General features: G+C 40.5%; 1 protein-coding gene across 8 annotated transcripts; it reads right to left on the bottom strand.

Annotated features, from left to right (window-relative positions):
* Window positions 1-236: 236 nt before the first annotated feature.
* TMEM263 (transmembrane protein 263) lies at window positions 237-18261 on the bottom strand. 8 transcript variants are annotated; one of them, XM_046646457.1, is made up of 5 exons: window positions 17899-18261; window positions 17424-17489; window positions 17191-17261; window positions 7111-7180; window positions 237-3296 (listed from the first exon to the last, which is right to left on the bottom strand). In XM_046646457.1, exons 4-5 carry the CDS (start codon window positions 7172-7174, stop codon window positions 3010-3012), a joined length of 351 nt encoding a protein of 116 aa, XP_046502413.1. In that variant the 5' UTR covers window positions 7175-7180; window positions 17191-17261; window positions 17424-17489; window positions 17899-18261; the 3' UTR covers window positions 237-3009. The 8 variants fall into 8 exon arrangements, with proteins under 8 accessions (XP_046502413.1, XP_046502412.1, XP_046502409.1 ...); XM_046646456.1 differs by having other exon boundaries at window positions 17191-17291; XM_046646453.1 differs by having other exon boundaries at window positions 17424-17470; window positions 17899-17966.
* Window positions 18262-19486: the final 1225 nt, after the last annotated feature.

Genomic DNA, 19486 nt, shown 5'->3' on the forward strand with positions numbered 1-19486 from the left:
AAGACTGGCCCTGAGCTAACATCCATGCCCACGTTCCTCTATTTTATATGTGGGATGCCTGCCACACCATGGCTTGATAAGTGGTGCATAGGTCCACACCTGGGATCCGAACTGGCGAACCCCAGGCTGCCGAAGTGGAGCGCGAAAACTCAACAGCTGCACCACTGGGCCAGCCCCGAAATCTGCATTTTTATCTTTATTATATATTTTGTATTATATACATTATTAGGGTTGTTTAAAATACATTTGTACTTCATTGTGTTGGCATCAAAATACATATTAGAGGTTTGATGTTTGTGCATTAGTATCAAAAAAATATAAAAATTGGCTATAGTACTTTCTGAACTGCTATGTAACTAAAAAGACTACCCTATTTCAAAATTTCCTTTATTTCCTTAGATCTTTATGAAACATTTCATCTTTTGCAGATCATAGTGCTTTATTAACAGATGTATTCTTTTCCCATTCTTTTAATACAAAAAAAATTTATTCAATCATCAGTTCTTTCCCTCTGACATTTCACTAAGTACAGGATTCATAATGTCCACATTATTAGGTCAGTCCTTCAAGTGAGTCACAACTTTATCCTCGTGCCGAACACCCACTCAAAGGGTCAAATGAATAACAGGTGCCTCCAGGTGTATACAAACCACCGTAGTTTCTTGAAGTGATCTAGTACTGTTTTACAAGTCAAACTGCTAGTCTATGAAAATAAACTGGAAAAGACTCAAGTGTACAGCTGTAGATATCATCAAAGGGCAAGTTCATTTCAGCAAGAACCTCTGACTGACTGATCATTTGTACAGTTCTCTGCTATCATTGCAAGAGCCTCTCCTGAACAAAGTTAGAGTTTGGAATTTAAAACAAACTTTATGAGATAAAATGTTCCAGGTGGCTTTTCTGTAGCAGAAATTAATTACAACCATTTTTCCTCAGCAATTTTAAAGACAAGCAAACTTGAAAATAAATATGCAAGCATACAGTGAAGTCTATATGTAGAAATTCAGGTACAAAGCACGGCAGAGCCCATGACTACAGAAGACAAATTAGAAATATAAACTAGCAGTGAAGAGTTTCTTTCAAATAGCAGGAAACAAGTTCTCCAATTCCATTATTTAGTTCATTATTTAGTGTTCATCTATTAATTCTGGAGTTTTTTTTAAAAAAAAACACCTTTGCTAATTATGACATTTGACCAGATATACCAACAAATATACCTTAAATCATACTGCATGAAATAATCATTTATTTGTGATGAACTCCTTAACAACTCTGAAGTTTTGTGTACAACAGCGAGGTTCAAGAACCTTTGTAGATTTGCTTAAAATCCCTGCTGTTATTTATGAAAGCTTTTAAAAGAAAAGTTAAGTGATATTCTTATCCATTTGTTGATCCACATCATTAATGTAAAACTCTCAGTGCTTTAGAGACATTTTATTTAAGCCTTGGGTATTAAAGTGATCTGTTTTAAGCTCTCAGGGATGTTATTTTGATTTATTTACTCCAGAGCATCACCTCCTTTCCTCCTCTCCCGCGCAAAAAAAAAGTCTGCGGAATGGAGGCAAATTTCCAGACTGATAGAAAACTAAGGTTTTTCAGACTTGGATTATAACCCTTAGTTAAGAGGAATGCCAAATATATATGCAACTTTTTAAATGTTTATGAAACTGAACATGAAACAAAAAACAAATAGATGAACTCCAGCTAGGCTGTATTCTTTGAGAATGACTGAGACATGATGAGACGTGTTAGTGAGACGTGACACACTTGGCGTCCATAATCAGAAACTTCAATGCCCTGCCTGCAGTGGACCTGGAAGCTAGTGCAAAGTCTACAGCTCCTTTAAAGGACTGCAGGATACCATGTTTGAAAAGCCTATAAACCACTGAAAACACTTAGATATATTTTCAAAACTAATCTATGGAGCCCATTTCATTCCGTTTAAAAGTCAGCCCTCACATATTTGTGTTTGCTTTTACTGTGTTTTTTGAAAAGGGGCACTGCTAGTATAAGCCATCTTAGAAATAAAATAGGTATGAAGAACTCTTTTTATATCTTGGATGCTTTAGGTAATTCTCAAGAACATTTATTTATTTGTTCCTCCTTAATAGGAAACTCTTCCAACATAGCTTCTGACCAGCAAAGAAATGTTCTTAGGCACTGTGAGGTGAATTAACGATGGAGCATGAACACAGGCTGAAGCGTATGATTTGGTTATAACTACTAACAGTTAACAAAAAGTTACCAAGCACTGTCTTATCTGCTGAGAGCAAGAAATGCCTTTACCCCACTACTCCTGAGATTCTTAAAAGGGAAAACTAATTTCACAAACAACTTTTAAAAGAATGCATATATAAGAACTGCACATATTTAGGGTATTAAAAAAGATGTTTTCTTTTGTAAGGCATCAATGATTAAATTAATACAATGCATATCTAACAGAAGATGGTTAACACTCAGCATCATAAAACGATTTATCTTTTCTTTTAAACTTCTCTAATTCCTGCTACTTTTACCAGCTTAAATAACAAGAAGAATGCCTCTTGGCCTAATCAACTATGGTTATAAAAAACCTAAGACATCTGAAACTATTAGGCACATCAAAGGTACAGTTTATGTAATTCAAGGTTCCCTTCTTAAGGGGCAGATGAGTCACCTGGCACATTATACATATGGAACTTACTGTAAAGATCATCCACTAAATTCAACTTTCACATTTTTAGTTAAACTGAAAGACTTATAGTAAATATTCAAATATACTGATCTTCAGTTACAACTGAATAAGTAACATTTTACCAGATAAAAAGCTGGACTTTAAGTATGAGAAACCTTCATACACTGTGCTAGTATTGGTCTCTTCTTTTTAGACGAAAGCCAGTCATCAATACTTTGAACACAGCAGTTTAAAAGATGAATGTCCAAAACAGGTGACTTGGTTGTAGTCCATAATTTACCAATTCAATGCCACTGGCATCATAATGCTGTGGAGAGCAAGTGTATCTCCATGTTTTAGTCAGATTTGTCTTTCTTCTTTCCTGTTAAGGGCACTTTGTTTACAACAGCAGACCCAACAGCTGTAACACCTCCAGCCACGGCAGACACGCCCCCTTTCACCAGCCCTATTCCCATGGAAGGCACAGTTGTAACAGCTGTTTTGGTCACCTCCAGACTCTTTCCACCAATCCAAGCCACACCACCAATGGTAGCACCAACAGCTCCCTTTGTAACACTGAAGATACCCCCAGTCACACGGGACAACATGCCTGGTTGCTGCTGTGGGTGATCTTTCATTGAACCTAATGAGAAAAAATATCATGAGATGGCCAAACATACGTCTTTAAAAGAGCAGTACAAATCACTAAGTTACCTGAGACTTCCCAACACTCAGGAGGTCGTTTGATAAGGCCACACAAATATAAATCTAATGAAGACAAAGAAGAACAAGGCTATACTTGTACATGTTTTTAAAATATCTTGGCCCAATGCTGAGTTGTAGTATCTTTGAGAAGAAATGCTTTAGAGACTAGACAACTTTCATAAAATGGAATCAATGTTTCCTTGATTTATGGTTTTGTTGCTGCTAATAAATAATCCTTATTTTATATCCTAAAAGGAGCATGAAAAAATTTAAAAACATATTTAGCCTTCATTTCCTTGACAGAATTCAGTCATTATTGAAACAGCCTTCTTCATTTAAAGCAGTGTTTCTCAAGGCAGGGGCTAGGACCCCTGGGTATCCCCAAGACCATTTCAGGGGATCTGCGGGGTAAAAACTATTTTTATAATAATACTAACATGTCATTTGTCTTTTTACTTTTCATTCTGTCACGTGTCTTCAGAATTTTCCAGAAGCTAAATGACGTGCAGTAACATCAGAGACTAAACACAGAAGCAGCTGTAAGAATCTAGTTGTCTTCTGTTAATCACAACATTAAAGAAATTTGCAAAAATTTAAAAACAATGTCACTCTGCTCACAAATTTTTTTTTTGTTTTGGAAAACAGGTGCTTTCCAAAAAATATGCTAATCATGTTAATATGTAACAGGTTTACTGGGTCCTTTTAATGAATAAAATAATCTCTCAGTTTTTGTTAATACAGTAAATATCAAAGGACATAAGCTCTCTGGGGTCCTCAATTTTTGCAGGAGGCGGGGAGACTGGCCCTGAACTAACATCTGTTGCCAATCTTCCTCTTTTTGCTTGAAGAAGATTGTCCCAGAGCTAACATCTGTGCCAGTCTTCCTCCACTTTGCAGGTGGGATGTCACCACAACATGGCTTGATAAGTGATGTATAGGTCCGCACCCAGGATATGAACCCTTGAACCCTGGGCCACCAAAGTGAAGTGCACACACTTAACCACTACACCACCAGGCCGGCCCCAGGGTCCTCAATTTTTGAAAGCAGAAAAGCATCCTGAGACCAAAAAGTTTGAGAACTACTAATTTAAATATATTTGAGCTTCTGCTCTATGTGCTCCTTAATAATGTATTTAAAGAGCTAATGCTATGTAAAAGTAGAAAATTATTTGCTTAAAATCATGTTACCTACCTAAAATCATTTTTGTAGTGTTGAGAAATTACAGCTATGGTTAATACTCAGTAATTCTTATAGAAGAATATGTAATTTAAGTATCTAGTTTGTAAAAACTCGTCAAACACTCCCAGAAATGGTAAAATCAATATGCAAAAGTCAGGGGCCGGCCTAGTGGCACAGAGGTTAAGGTTGTGACCTCCACTTTGGTGGCCCGGGGTTCACCAGTTCGCATCCCAGGAGTGGACAAAGCACCACCCTTCAATCGCTGCTGTGGAGGCATCCCACATAAAGTAGAGGAAGACTGGTACAGATGTTAGCTTAGCAACAATCTTCCTCAAGCAAAAAGAGGAAGAGTGGCAATGGATATTAGCTCAAGGCCAATCTTCCTCACCAAAAAAAAAAAGAAAGAAAGAAAGAAAAAGTCAGATTTAAGTCATGAGTTTGCTTTGTTTTTTTTTAATAGAGCCACTCAAATTGGCATGAAACCTCAAACTCAAGCATAAAATGCCTAGCAGAAAGATTTCATAAAAATTTGCTTATGCCAGCCTCAAACGAACACCCAGGTCTTTTCTCCTTTGTAATCTAATGATTTAGGCAGCAACAACACATAAGCAAGGGTATTTTTATTTTTCTAAACTTCATGGAAAAATACTTGGTAACTATACAATTCAGGCTTTAATCACTAAAAAGGTACAATCTCACATAAAGAAAGGTAAATTCTTGGGTAGATAAGTCCAACCAAGATAACCAAAGACTAAATCCTAGTAGAAGGTGGTTATTAAGGAAAGACAACATTGGGAAACTGACAATATTTGATGGAGAAAACAATTTTGAAAATCAGGCTTTTCTAATACACAAGGCACAAATTTACCCTGAGATAGATCTTCTTTTCATTGTTTGGAGGTTGTCATCCTACTACAAGTAAGAAAATCTCATCGATTAGTCAAAATAGTTCACAAAGATATAGCAATGGCTAAATTTATTTTTTAAAAGTCAAATTTTTATTGAAACTGAGTACTAAGCAGAGTTAATATATATTTTTAAGTAGCTGAAATAAATGACTTAGATATGCATTTGAACATAATTATAAAATTATGATGGAAAGGGTTACATAATTGGTAATTCTTTTGTAATCTAGGTCAGTAACACTAAGAAAAAGGGGAAAATCCTGATTTGAGTATAAGATAGATAACTGCCTCATGCTGAATAGCTCATTAGTATTATCCTGCTATGCCAAATTTGGGGCACATGCATTTAATGAAGACAATTTTCTTAGTCAAATCAGATAAATATTAATGCTGTTGATCTCTTTAATTACAGTGTGCTCTTAATTACCACCATATAAGTTATCTGCTTTGCAGACTACTCTTATTTAGCAGGTTGCCATATAAGGACAGGAAATTCCTGAAGCTTGTTCTCTTCCTTGACAGTCATGCTCCTAGATGGCCTTTATCTATCTCCTTCCTGACTCCTTTCTCAGAGAGTCCTTATTAACTTTCTCATTGAGCCCAAACTTTTCTTTTCAAAACTCTAGAGTTCTAGTCCTAAAAAATAAAACAAGGATAACAGCTAAGCTAGTAATTTTCCAGGCTATTCCTCCAACAAACTGAACTAAACTAAACTAAAACTAATCAGCCAGTTACCTCCATCATCGTTTAGGCTTAAGTATGAACTTTTCATTGTGTTTATTTTCCTAGCAATTTCATTTTTGTCTACCAACATAAGAAATACAGGAAGAAAGTTTTGGAGAGTGGCTAACAGAGCTGGGAAGAAAATCCAATACCTAGAGTCACAACTTCCAGCCCCTGCCTCTTCCCAGAGACATTCTAGTCTGTGCTACTCCAGGCTGGTCTGTTGGCCACTTCATCCCTTTTTCTTCAATTTGATTCTCTTTCTTACCTAGTATGACTGTCCTGTACAAACATGCAGTTATCCAAGGAGATCATTATTTGGATTAAGCTTAATTATATTCTGTGCCAAAACCATTAAAAAATGCCTGTAATCATTTTCTGTATATAGTGAGGACATTCAGGTATGCAGTTAGTGTTTCCATGGGTTTTTACAGTCAAAGAACGAATAAAATGATTCATGATTTCACAATTTTCAAACTAAAAGAGAATTTAAATTAAGCAGACTCTAAGACTATGTATTAATACAGGGAGAGAGAGCTACCAATTATAATGTAATGATTAATAGGAGTTTAACAACAAATCTCAAGTACCTCTTGAATTGAGTTTTCGTATGCATGACATCAAAACTAAACATTATCCATCCTTCCTCTGCACCCTACCCCAACTCCTTAGGAATGAAAGGATACTCTTACTTGTGAAACGGCCTTAAAAGAATAAAAGAGTAACAGAAAAATAGATCTTATATAATAGAACAGTTACATTGTGTCTCTACTCACCAATATGTCTTTTCTTATTAGAGGATAAAAATGTTTATCTTCAATTATTTTGGGAGCATATTTACTGACAAGGTAAACAGGTTATGTTATTTTAAATTTAATAAACAAAATCAGCTTTAATTCACTAGGATTTTTTTTCCATTCTTAGTGTTACAGAAGCATACATACCTTCTGGTGGTTCGTCACTAAGGTATGATGGGATTTCTTGTTGATTTTTATCTGCTTGATTCATGATCTCCTAAAAAACACACACACATTTCATTTTAACTTCAACTTATCACATGTTCAATTAAGACAATCAGCTTTATTCAGATAAACAACATTTTACAACACCCATCACAAGACATCCTACTTTGTGGTGTTTAAGAAATATTTTTGTTATTTTTATTATTTGCTAGTGGACAGTAAAAATCTTATCTCAAACACCAACCAGGGGCCAGCCTGGGGGCATAGTGGCTGAGTTCATGCACTCCGCTTCAGCGGCCTAGGGTTCGCCAGATCAGACCCTGGGCACAGACCTACGCACCACTTGGCAAGCCATGCTGTGGCAGGTGTCCCACACATAAAGTAGAGGAAGACGGGCACAGATGTTAGCTCAGGGCCAACCTTCCTCAGCAAAAAGAAGATTGGCAGCAGATGTTAGCTCAGGGCTAATCTTCCTCAAAACAACAACAACAACAAAGAAAAACATCAACCAAAGAGTGGTAGGCACAGTACTGTAATGCTGTCCTATGTTGGTACTGCTGCTTCAACTTAAACTGAAAATTACCAATTGAAAGAGAGGTGGAAGGTGAAGGTTAACAGACAGAAACATTAGGTGCTTCCTCCTACAGAATATTGGTTAACAATAATTTATTTCATAACAGCCTTAAAGAAAAAACCATATTATGACTAAAAAAAAGTTCTATCTAAAAAATTTCTAAAAAGCATGACATCCTTCTCTTCTAAAGATAACACCACCAATCTGAGTCACTAAGAGATGGATCTTGATTACTTTTTTATTGCTGTTTTTAGAGCTCTTATAAACAGAATTCAAAATGTACTACAAAAATATATATATATATCCTGTAATTACCTCTAAGTACAAGTAGTAAGGAACATAAAAAATAAGCTGTGCTGGGATAAAGAAAACACAGTTGAACTTTCTTTTCCCAATTTCCTTTACTATCTTAAAATGCTTTCATATTCACTTGACTAAGTAAAGATTAAACCAAGTCAAGATTGGTCTAAAAGATTTCTTACTTGGCCAGAAAACAAGGGCTGTCATCCTAGCAGTCAACTAAATATTTCCTAGTCATAAAACCAGGGAGCCTAAATTATTTTATCTGTACATATACAATACAGATTTAAAAGGGTATTATGAAATCATGCCATTTGTGACAATATGGATGAACTCTGAGGGCATTATGCTAAGTGAAATAAGTCAGAGAAAGGCAAAGTATGATCTCACTTACATGTAGACTCCAAAAAAGCTGAACTCAGAGAAACAGAGAGTAGATTGGTGGTGGCTGGGGGCTGGGAGAAATGAGGAGATGTTGGTCAAAGAGTACAAACTTGCAGTTATCAGGGTTCTGGAATCTAATGTATAGCATGGTGACTATAGTTAACACTGTATCGTATACTTGAAAGTTGCTGAAAGAATGGGTCTTAAAATGTTCTCACCATAACAACAACAACAGTAATTATGTGAGGTGAGGATATATAACCTTATTGCGGTAAACATTTCACAATATATATGTGTATCAAATCATCACAATGTACACCTTAAACTTACACAATGCTAAATGTCAATTATATCTTAATAAAGCTGCGAGGAAAAGGATATTGTGAAAACTAACAATGTACTTCAATACACTGATTAACAAATATTGACTGATTGATTAACAAATATTGGCACCTCCTATGGGCGAGGCAATATTTTACGTGCACAGGATATAGCAGTGATCAACAGACCAAAAAATCTCTGCCACCATGAAATGGACACTCTAGTGGGGGAAGACAATAAATAAGTATATGAAGAATATACTGTATGTCAGATGGTATTAAATGCTATAGAGAAAAAGGGATGGAGGGGGAGAAAATGTGATATTTCAAATAGGACAGTCTGTAAAGGCCTTGTTGTGGTGACATCCCAAAGGAAGTAAGGATACAAGATATTTGGGTGAAGAGTCCTCAATGCAGAAAAAACAGCAAGAGCAAAGGTCCTGAGATGGGAGTTTACCAGGAGCAGCAAGAAGAAACAGCCAGAAAAGTGTGGCATGGGCAGCATGAAAAGGCAGCAGGAGAGGAAGTCAAAGAGTGAGGTATGGATGGCATAGGCCCTTAGAGGCCATGGTAGTGTTTAGCTTTTAACTCTGAATAAGATGGGGAGCAGTGAAAGGCATTGAACAGACTAGTGACATGTTCTGATTTATACTTTCAAAAGATCATTCTGGCTGTCGTGGGGAGAAGCAGCAAGAATAAAGGCAGAAGACCTGTTAGGAGACTTTGCAGTACATTCTCAAGGTTCATACATAGCGTAGCAGGTCTCAGAACAAACTGGTTAATTTTAAGTAGTCAAAGGAATGTCAGGAAAGCTTTCCTTTCCTTTATGATTCTCACTGCTTTTAAGCACCAAGTGATCAGATAAAACTTCATCCATATTTCCTTCTGTATTTCAATAATCCAAGCAAAAAATGTTGATGGCTAGAATGAGTGTGGTAGGGCTAGTGGTGGTGAGAAGTAGGATTTTTCAAAGGTGATTCTAATTTCATGCAATTCATCCTGCAGTACCTTTAAAACCTATATCCTGCATAAGACGGGGCTTCACCCCAGAGTCCAGCAGCACACATCATGTGCTTTTAAGTATCTTTTAGTTGCTCCAGTGAAAACCCCGATTTAGGCCACTTATCAAGAGCACCTAATCTTATGCTAGTCTAGTTTGTGAATTAAGCAAATCATCCCACACACACTTAGAATTTAAAAAGGAATAGTAAAGACACATAATCTGACAAAAAAAATAAATGAAAAGAATATCAGCTGATGCATTACTGGGAGGAGTTCTTGGCTGATTTGCCTTAATTTTAAAACTCCCTTAAACTAGAAAGTTAAATTTATTTCCACTCATATTTATAGTTCTTTAATTTATTATGGTAGCTCTGAGATCAGAGAGCCTGAGTTTGAGTCCCAACTGCACCATAAACTGTGTGGCTGAGGACAAATAACTTCATCAGATCCTTGCTGTTCAGGAGATAAAGTAGAAATTAAAGATATTCTAGCCCTAACTCTAAGATGAGAATACTATTAACAAATTCAAACAAAACATGCAGAAATTCCTGGCAGAATACGTGTCTTCCTTCCTGAAGAATATAATTGTTTTGGAGCCACTTTCTTCCCCACTGGCCTGCTAAGTCCAAGAGGAGAGACACTTGGTCTAGCTTATTCATCACTGCGATCCCAGGATCTGTATACCATACACATATAAACCCGGCGGATCACCAGGCTGACCAACTAATCAATAGATGCTACCACACCCTTACAGAATTATGGGGAAATTATGTATACATATACATCTTACATATTTTAGCTGGAGTTTAAAAACAGGTATGATAGATGGCAACTAGATTTTTGGTGGTGAACACGATGCAGTCTATACAGAAACTGAAATACAATGATGTATTCCTGAAATTTATATAATGTTATAAACCAATGTGACCTCAAAAAAAAAAAAAGAAAAAACAAACAGGTATGATAGTAACTGTTATGTATTTCAAAACTGCCCTTCTGTATATATCCCACAAATTCCTACTGAAAGTTTTAACTTTTCCTTCTAATATGGAATCCCTTAACAAAATTCTTAATTTTTCCACATATATCTATCTTGTGATTTAAAAAAGAAAAAGACCACCATTTAAAAATACTGGAGCTGCTTTATACTATGACAGCATAAAAGACATATGCAAATTCATGTAAATAATATGAACTGACTTTATCCTCCTCTGGATAGGCAATGAGGAGCCATGAGCAGAGTAACATTGTCAGATCTGTGCTTTAAGAAGCTAAATGAAGCAAGAACAGATAGGACAGAGATATTAAATACAGTAAGTGGCTACTTTAGTAGTCCAGGAAGATGGACTAACAATCTGAACTCTGCCAGTTTTTCCCTGTCTAAACAAACGTTTGGGCCAAAAACCTAAGTCACCCTTGATTTCCTTTTTTTTTACATTCTCATCTAATCAGTAAATTCTGTTGCCTAAAAAAATCCAGAATACGGTCATTTCTCATCACCTCTACTGCTACCACTTTTGACTAAGCCCCTGTAATTTCTTACTTGTACTACTACAGATCTCTTCCTTGGTCTCTGAGCTTCCACTTTGCTCCTCCTTCCGTCTAGCCATGCCATACTTTGCTTAAAACCCTCCAACTGCTTCCTATTTTGCTCAGGATAAAATCCAGAGTCCTTCCCTTTGCCTTTGAGGCCCCACATCTAACACTGTGACATCATCTCCTACCATTCATTCTGCCTCTTGCTCATTCCAGTCTAGCAACTCAGGCTTCCTTGCTCATCCTCTCCTGAAAGGCTCTTCCCCAAGACATATACTTGGCTTTCTTCCTTACTTCCTTCAGGTCTTTGTGCAAATATTCCCTTATCAGAGGTCTTCTCTGACCACCTGTAATAGATTAGCACCCTCCTACTCCTCTCCCCATCATTTTCACCTAACCCTGCTCTATTTTCTTCATTGCTCTTATTGCCACTTGATGTATATATCTGTTTACTTTGTGTCTCTCTCAATTAGAATGTAAGCTCCCTGAGAACAAGGCTTGGTTTTGTTCACTGCTCCATCCTCACAGCCTTAATCAATGCCTGATGTATGGTGAGCACTCAAATTCTTGAATTTTTTATATGAAGTAGAACATAACTTGGGTATTAATGTGAGATAAAAGGAGAATACAGGATGTAAAATTTCTAGTGTGAGCAACTAAGTAGACAGAGATGATGATGAAAACAGGGGCAAGAGAGGAGAAACCACTTCTGAGAGAAGATAAAGGACTTCTTGTTTATGTGTGGTAAAAACGCATGAGATCTACCCTCTAACATGTAACTGTACAATACATTATTGCTGACTGCAGGTACCCTGAAAGGACCTGTCTTTGAACAGCTGTATTTGAGATAGCTTCAGGGCATCTACAGGAGATGTTTAGCGGGCTTGGGATTTAAAAGGGGCCTGAAACTCAGCATTAAGTCTCAGTTAGAGTTGAGGTCCTGAAAGTGGTTTCAAGTGAGGGCTGCAGCTGTAGGGGGTAATATGATCAAGGAAAAGAGTGCTGAGAGAAGGAGACTGATAACCTTAATTAGGACTGCTCATCTTTAAGAGGTGAGTGAAAGAGAACCCAGCAAAAACAAACAAAATACACCTGAAAATGAATAGTCAAATGAGTATAGCCTCATGGAAGGCAAGAGATGAATCTGTAAGCTTCCTAAAGACACACAATGCAGACATTAAAATAATTTATGAAGATCAGATACTATGGGGAAATGCTAATGTTATGTTTAGAGAATATAAAAGGCATGTATCATATGATCCAATTTTTTTTAATGTGTATAAAAGGACCGCAAGGAACTATATCAAAGTGTTGACAAGGACTGCCACCAGGGAGTAAATACAGAGAGAGAGAGGGAGAGAGAAATATATATATTTTCTACCATAAGTATGTATCGCTTTTGTAGTTAAAGAAAAAAGTATTCTTAACTCTTGTAAATCAGTGACACTCATAAAAGATATTTTTAAAGATTATGCAGTTTATCTACCTAGTTATTCTAGGTTTTTACCCTCAAATGAAGTTGAACCTCTAAAAAACAAAGTAACTGAATCACAAAATGCTGACTTGAAGAAAATGACATCATAGTTTCATTCGGCGTTATGTTCTTGGTAAAGAAACCCTGACAGAGAGCCTTATGCAGGCTATTACTACACTGACTGTACCACACTGTTAAGGAATTACCCACTGTATCACTCAATAGCTTTGATATAGAGCTCCACATAAGAAATTTCTTTAGAGGTATTCAGAAAACCTTTTCTAATTCCCCAAATATTTGCTTCCCTTTGAGATCTATCTACCTTCCTATTTAAAAGATACAAAGATATGATGTCTCCTTTTTCCCTTTAGCTTCCAAGAAGCTTACAGCTAAAATCCCAGCTCAACTAGGTAGATTCCTGTGTCCTATTTCCCCATACACACACACTCCACACTCCCTAAGACCTCCACTCTCATTGCTATTTTCCCTGATTTGCAATTTGAATATCTCATTTGTATTCTCACCATTTTATTACTACATGTTTTTTGTTTTAGTTTCTTTTTGGTGAGGAAGATTCGCCCTGAGCTAACATCCATTGCCAATCCTCCTCTTTTTTCTCTCTCTCTTTTGTTTGAGGAAGATGAGCCCTGAGCCTAACATCTGTGCCAATCTTCCCCCACTTTGTATGTGGGATGCCTCCACAGCAGGGCTGATGGGTGGAGTAGGTCCGTCCAGGATCCAAATCTGCAAACCTGGGGCGCCCAAGCACAGCACACAGAACTCCAACCACTCGGCCATGGGGCTGGCCCCATGGTAGTACATGTTTTTGTTGTAAGCTGACAAATAGTATTTGTAATAAGTGAGATAAAAATATTATTTGTATCCACATTAAGTTTAAGCATCACAAGAAATGATGCATACCAATATATGGTCCAAAGCTTTGTTTAAGAAAAAAAGAAAACTTTAAACTAGAATCGTGCTTTTCAAAGGTACTTCAAGTATAGGCAGTGGTGTGCCAGGGGCTTCAATAACCAAAAGAGAGACGTGATGCACTCATTTTACTACACAGTAGTTTAAAATACTGTTTTGCTTTTAAATATATACCAATTAAAAGTTAAATGAAAACTGCTTGGGACTTTTTTAAGACAACTAGACTTTCAAGAAATTTCATTCTTGCCTGGAGCTGCTTCAGAATATACTCTCAGATTTACCAGCTCTCTTCCCAGCCCTACCACACTCCCAGCTCCCCCAGGAGTTTACACTGCTCTTAAGTTAGGAGTGTTTTTGGTAGAAGAGTTTGAAATGTAGGAATCTAGATAGTACTATATAGAAACATTTGCAGTTACATTTAATATCATTAGCAATAGTTACCAACAGGATTATCAATAAACAATAAAATAGAAAATCTGGAATCCTGCCAGACCAGGAGCCTGGCTACCTAGACTCTCTAGTCTACTAGAAAGCTCTAAGAGGCCACAGAGATTGATTTTTGTTTTGTATATATTTTTTTTGCTTTTTCTCCCCAAATCCCCCCCAGTAGATAGTTGTATACTTTTAGTTGTGGGTTCTTCTACTTGTGGCATGTGGGATGTCGCCTCAACATGGCCTGATGAGCGGTGCCATGTCCGCGCCCAGGATCCGAACCGGCAAAACCCTGGGCTGCCGAAGCGGAGCTCCCATACTTAACCACTCGGCCATGGGGCCGGCCCCTGTATATTTTTTTTAATGTTTGAGTTTCTTGTACATTACTAGTATTAACGGGAAGTATGTAGTACTAAAATTCCTCTCAAATTCTTAAGAGTAATAAAAATTGTGTAAAAGCCGCAAGCATTTGGAATATATATATTTTTTCTGAATTCCTAAATTTGATTATAAAATACCAAGTTACCTTATAAAGGTATTTTTTGCTAAAATCTTTAACTATCTGTAATGCCATCTGTACTTTTTACTCACATAAACCATTGCCAATCTCTACACACATATATGTGCCAAACTTTTAGTGATATTAGCTCCTTATGGATATCATCACTTTATCACTAAGGAGAAATACTTTTTATATTACCATCCCTGTTCATTATCATCATCAGAGGGACCTGTTTCTTTTAAATTGGAAATTGTGAAGAGAAACACACCCCTAATCTCCTGAAACTGGGAAAGGTAAAGAATCTGCCTGTAAAATTTAAAAGTATGCACATGGAGACAGGTAACAATGGACGGTAAAAGTATCAAAATGATCACTTTTAAATGTCACCATTAAACAAATTAAATTCTATGCAAACCATCTGCCCTAAACTCACCGAGTCGTCAGTTCAACATATCCTTAGGTTCCTACTGTGTGCCAGGCACCCTGTTAGGCACTGAAGATTTCAGTATGATTAAGCCAGACTTTAAAGGACTACTCTAAGCCAGAGTTTAAAATCCAGTGGGGATACACTTCCCTAGCACTTATCCATTTAGTTTCATTCAAAAACAAAAAAATATCTGCTCTCTAGGAACTCATAATGCACACACATTTCTATTAAAAACTGTACTTTCCTAATGGGGGCAATAAAAACAGAAAACAGGCTTTAGATCAGGACAAATAATTTAACTTATTCTGTGGACATGAATCAGTTTTACCATTTGGTCCTGACATGTGAACAGACTATTACAGGACCAAATAAAACTGGTTACAAGTGTGTTATCTTAAGGAATTCTGAAACGTGAAAAAGTCTTTGCTATAGACTGCAACTCATCAGCAGTTACTTTTAAGCATTTTAGGCCAAGGAGAACTAATTCCTGTCCAGAACAATAATATCATAGATATAGCAGCTGGCAAATACATTGAGCAAGGATTACTAACAACATCATTCCCTAGAGGGTAATTTCTTCCAATAATAGAAATAAGTAAACAAATGCCTCTTAGGAACCTTTTTTTTAAAAAAAAAGAAAACAGATGAATCAAGGCTGTTTGTGGATATTTGTAACATTTTATAAATAAAGATTTCATTAATAATGAAAAAAAGTCTGAAAACAGCATAAAAATTTGCCTATGGCTAAACACCCCTCTGTGTACCAAAGGAAGTTAAAAGCACTAAGACACTGCATAAAGCCTAGCTACAAAATGCAGTGCACAACAATCGACCTTCAAAGCCACTTCAGAAACCTGTTATTAAACAGTAAGTGCCAATTTCCCTATAAGGAAAAGACTACAAATGAATTACCTAAATTTTTCTATATATTCTATATATAGGAACTTTGCCACATCCTTAACTCCAATGTTTTAGAATCTTTGCAAAAACTACAAGGAGTTTCAAAAATACATTTATGCACAGCTTTAACACACATACGCCAACAAGCAGTGTATACTAAAACACCAGCTTACTGTTTTTAGTAAGCTTCTCTAGTTAACCAACTATCCTGAACAGGCTGCTTTTAAAAATGGCCCCTGCCCATTAAATCAACAGCAAACAGACTACAAGAAATGCACTGAACCTGACAGGGAAGAAAAAGTAATCTGCCAGTGACCACCTAGTGACAAGTAACAACCAACAGTATCAAAATGGCAATTTTTAAATGTTGTCCTTAAACAAAACATTAAGAAGAATTACAGTAAGCTATCAAACCAGATAACCAGTACACGAGTCCTCTTCGCTAAATTACACTTCATTAGTTCAACAGATATTTGTGTCCCTACTATAAGTCAGACACTGTTAAGCGCTGAGGTTTCAGCCTGAACAAGCATGTAAATGCCCTACTCTGAAGGTGTTTATATAAAATCCAGCGAGATAGCTTCAGGAAGTGGCCAAACAGCAAATGCACAATGACTGAAACAAAGAAAGGTAAAGATTCTCCTGGAGTTAAAAAAAAAAAATCAAACATACACAAGAACCACTTAAACTTCGCTAACGATGTTCTCTACGTTTTTAGTGAACTTGGTTTCTGGTACATCTATTATAACAAAGACTAAAGAAATGAAAAGGGGAAAAAATCAAAACAGGATGCATATGGGCTTATTAACTGTTACTTTCCTTTCTTTAAAAAAGCAGGCGTGAACACACACACGCACACATATACCTGTTGACGTAAAATCAGTCTTCCTAGGGAGCCCTTGAGAGCATCCACACCAGAGTAAGTTTTAAAGGTTAAACAATAGTATATAGCAAACAATCATAGATAGTAAAGTATTATCATTTGGAATTAGCACAAGTGTTATAATAATAAGGACATAAGAAATACGAACTCTCCCTTTTCCCTAGCTGTTTCTAAACCTTTCCCGGCCACCTCTTCTCCCCCCACTGATCGCTTTAGGCACTAGCAAGTCTCTTTTTTTTTTCTTTCTTTAGCAGAGGGAGTGACGTGGCAGGAGAGGCAGAAAATGACCCCGGAGGAGCCGTGGCTAGGGCTGAGCGAGCACCTCCTCCCTCCGCTCCACGTTGTACACCAGCATACCCCCATTCCCATAGGGTTCCAGAATTTCTATGTCTTCTTACACAGAAAAGGCGATGTGTCTTCAGGAGAGGGGATCTGACTGCAAGTGGGAGCTGGGGGACCAGTCTTGAAGCTGCGTGTGCAAAGCAGGCACGGTGTTTATCTAGACTCGGGAGGCAGTGATGGCCCTGATGGGTGCTCCAGCGGTCCCCAGTCACCCCCTGGCGCCGCCAGCGCCTCTCTCCATTCCCACACTTTCAGCTTTAGGTTAGGCGTGGGGGTAGAGCTTTCCTACCTGGGAAGAGCACTGGGAATGCCCACTGGGGACCAAGGCTTGTGTGCCTGAACCCAAGAGAGTGGCCTGTCAACAGGTCAGGAGTTAGTGGGGCGAAGCAGCCCAGCACAGAGCCTCTCTGCGGCATCCCTCTCCCCTCCCAGGCTGCTGATGCCCTCCCAGCCCCATCCCCCAGCGTGACCCCCGAGGAGCTCAGAAATCAGGCGGAGGCTTCGAAGGAGAGCCCCCAATCTCAAACCACGGCGAGGGAGTCAGGGACACGTAGAGAGGAGAAACCCCGCTAGCGAACCCCCACCCGCCCCCAACATCTTCCCACCCCTCCCCCTTTCCCGCTCAGTTCCCCCCAGAAGAGCCGCTCGGGGCAGCCAGGCCCGGAGAGGGGGGCGGCGAGGTGCAGGAGAGCCAACGGAAGAAGGCGACAGAGCGGAGGGCAGGAAGCCGGGACGGCGCCCCCCACCCTCGCAGCCCGACTCACTCACTGCCAGGGTCGCGGGCCGGCGCCGGGGCCTGGCGGAGGGAGCGCACAGCACGGGGGAGGGCCGAGGCGGCCTGCGCAGCTGGCACGGCCGCGGGCGGTTGCGGGCTCCGAAAGCGGCCCCCTCACGCTGTGGAGCCAGAAGACTCAGTCGGCGGCGGCCTCTGGCTGCGGACGTGGCGCCCGACGCGACCCGCCCCCTCCGCCGCCTCCTCGGCTCCCGCCTCCTCCCGCAGCTCCGGCTCAGACGCGCACGCGCACCCGGGCCCCTCCCGCGCCCACCCGGCACACGCCCACCCGTTTTTCGAACTGCCCAACCCTCCCAGCAGCCCCCTGTCTGCCTCCTCCCGTCGTGCGCACGCGCGACCCCCACCCCCCAGCACCCGCCCCCTCCCCCGAGGCTTGCTCCCGCCCCTTCGTCCCCTGGGTGCCGCCGCGGGAACCCCTGGCCGGCTGCGCACGCGCCTGCTCCCGGGGTCTCCCCGCCCCCTCTTCTCCGCCGTCCAATGAGATCGGGCGAGGGGCGCGGAGTCCCGGGAACGCGGGGGAGGTGGCCGTGCAGTTTCTGGCACTAACTCGGGTGTCCTCCCGAAGCCTTAGTTCCGCCGCGAGTAACGGTCCGTGGGAATTAACAACCTTCGCCCCAGCGAAGGTGGGCCGGTCGCCAATTTCAGCAGCTCCCTCTTCGCCCAGGGGCCCCAGCCTTCTTCCCTCACGCGCATCCCCTCAAGGGAGTGACGAGCTAGGCCTTCGCTCGGCCCTGCACCTTGGGGCTCTCCCCACGCCTTCAAGGTCCAGGCGACAGGGCTGCTCGCTGATGCTTATCATTTTTATTCTTATTTTGAGCCTCCCAGGCCCTAGACCCGAGCCTCTGGAGAGCCGGCAGCCCTCTGGGGGGGTTCGTCGTCGCCCCCCCGCTTCCCGCGGGGCCGAGGCTCGCCGCAGGGAGGGGGCGTCCACCGGGAGACGAGGAGGGGCTGGGCGGAGACAGCGGCCGTGCGCCCGCCCTCGCCCCCTGCCGGCCGGCGCGGCGCGGCTTCTGGAAGGTGCTGAGGAGGCGCGGTGAGCGGACGCTGTCTGGGCCTCGGCGCCGGTGGCGGCAGGCGTCTCCGCGCGTCCCCGTGCGCGGTGGGGCGGGCTGACCGAGATGAGGTGCGCCAGGGCGGCTGGCGGGGCGAACGGCGCCCGCGGGCCTCCCCTCTCCACGCCGGCAAAACGGGGGCTTTTGAGAGAATCGGGAAAGGTAGCGGGTGTGAAAGACCTTTGTAACCTCGGATGCCTTCGCCGGTGTGAGGGCTCCCTTCACAGTCTGGTTGGCAAGACGAAACACGCGAAGCCACCAGCAAATAACCTCACAAGAGGTTTTTCCAGAGCAAGATGGTGCTGAAAACCAGCTGTTGACGTGGCTCGGGAAAGCGCCCGCTAAGCAAGGAGAGCGTCCTGGAGGAAGCTCGCCCTGGCCCGGGACCTGGGAGGAGTGCGCTAAATGCAGTGGGTGCGTTCAGCCTGACCGTTGATTTATCCACGCGCAGCAGATCCGCTCACGTTGTGCTGAGGCTGCCGACATATTTTAGTGTTCCAGAACTAG

This window comes from Equus quagga, chromosome 19 (genome assembly GCF_021613505.1).
Source record: "Equus quagga isolate Etosha38 chromosome 19, UCLA_HA_Equagga_1.0, whole genome shotgun sequence".
Taxonomy (NCBI): domain Eukaryota; kingdom Metazoa; phylum Chordata; class Mammalia; order Perissodactyla; family Equidae; genus Equus; species Equus quagga.

Excerpts from the sequence above, each read along its gene's own strand:
- TMEM263 (XM_046646458.1), bottom strand. The coding sequence starts at position 7,174 with ATGAATCAAGCAGATAAAAATCAACAAGAAATCCCATCATACCTTAGT. Across the intron at positions 3,297-7,110 it reads TAGTGACGAACCACCAGAAG|GTTCAATGAAAGATCACCCA; the intron begins GTATGTATGCTT and ends TTTTCTCATTAG.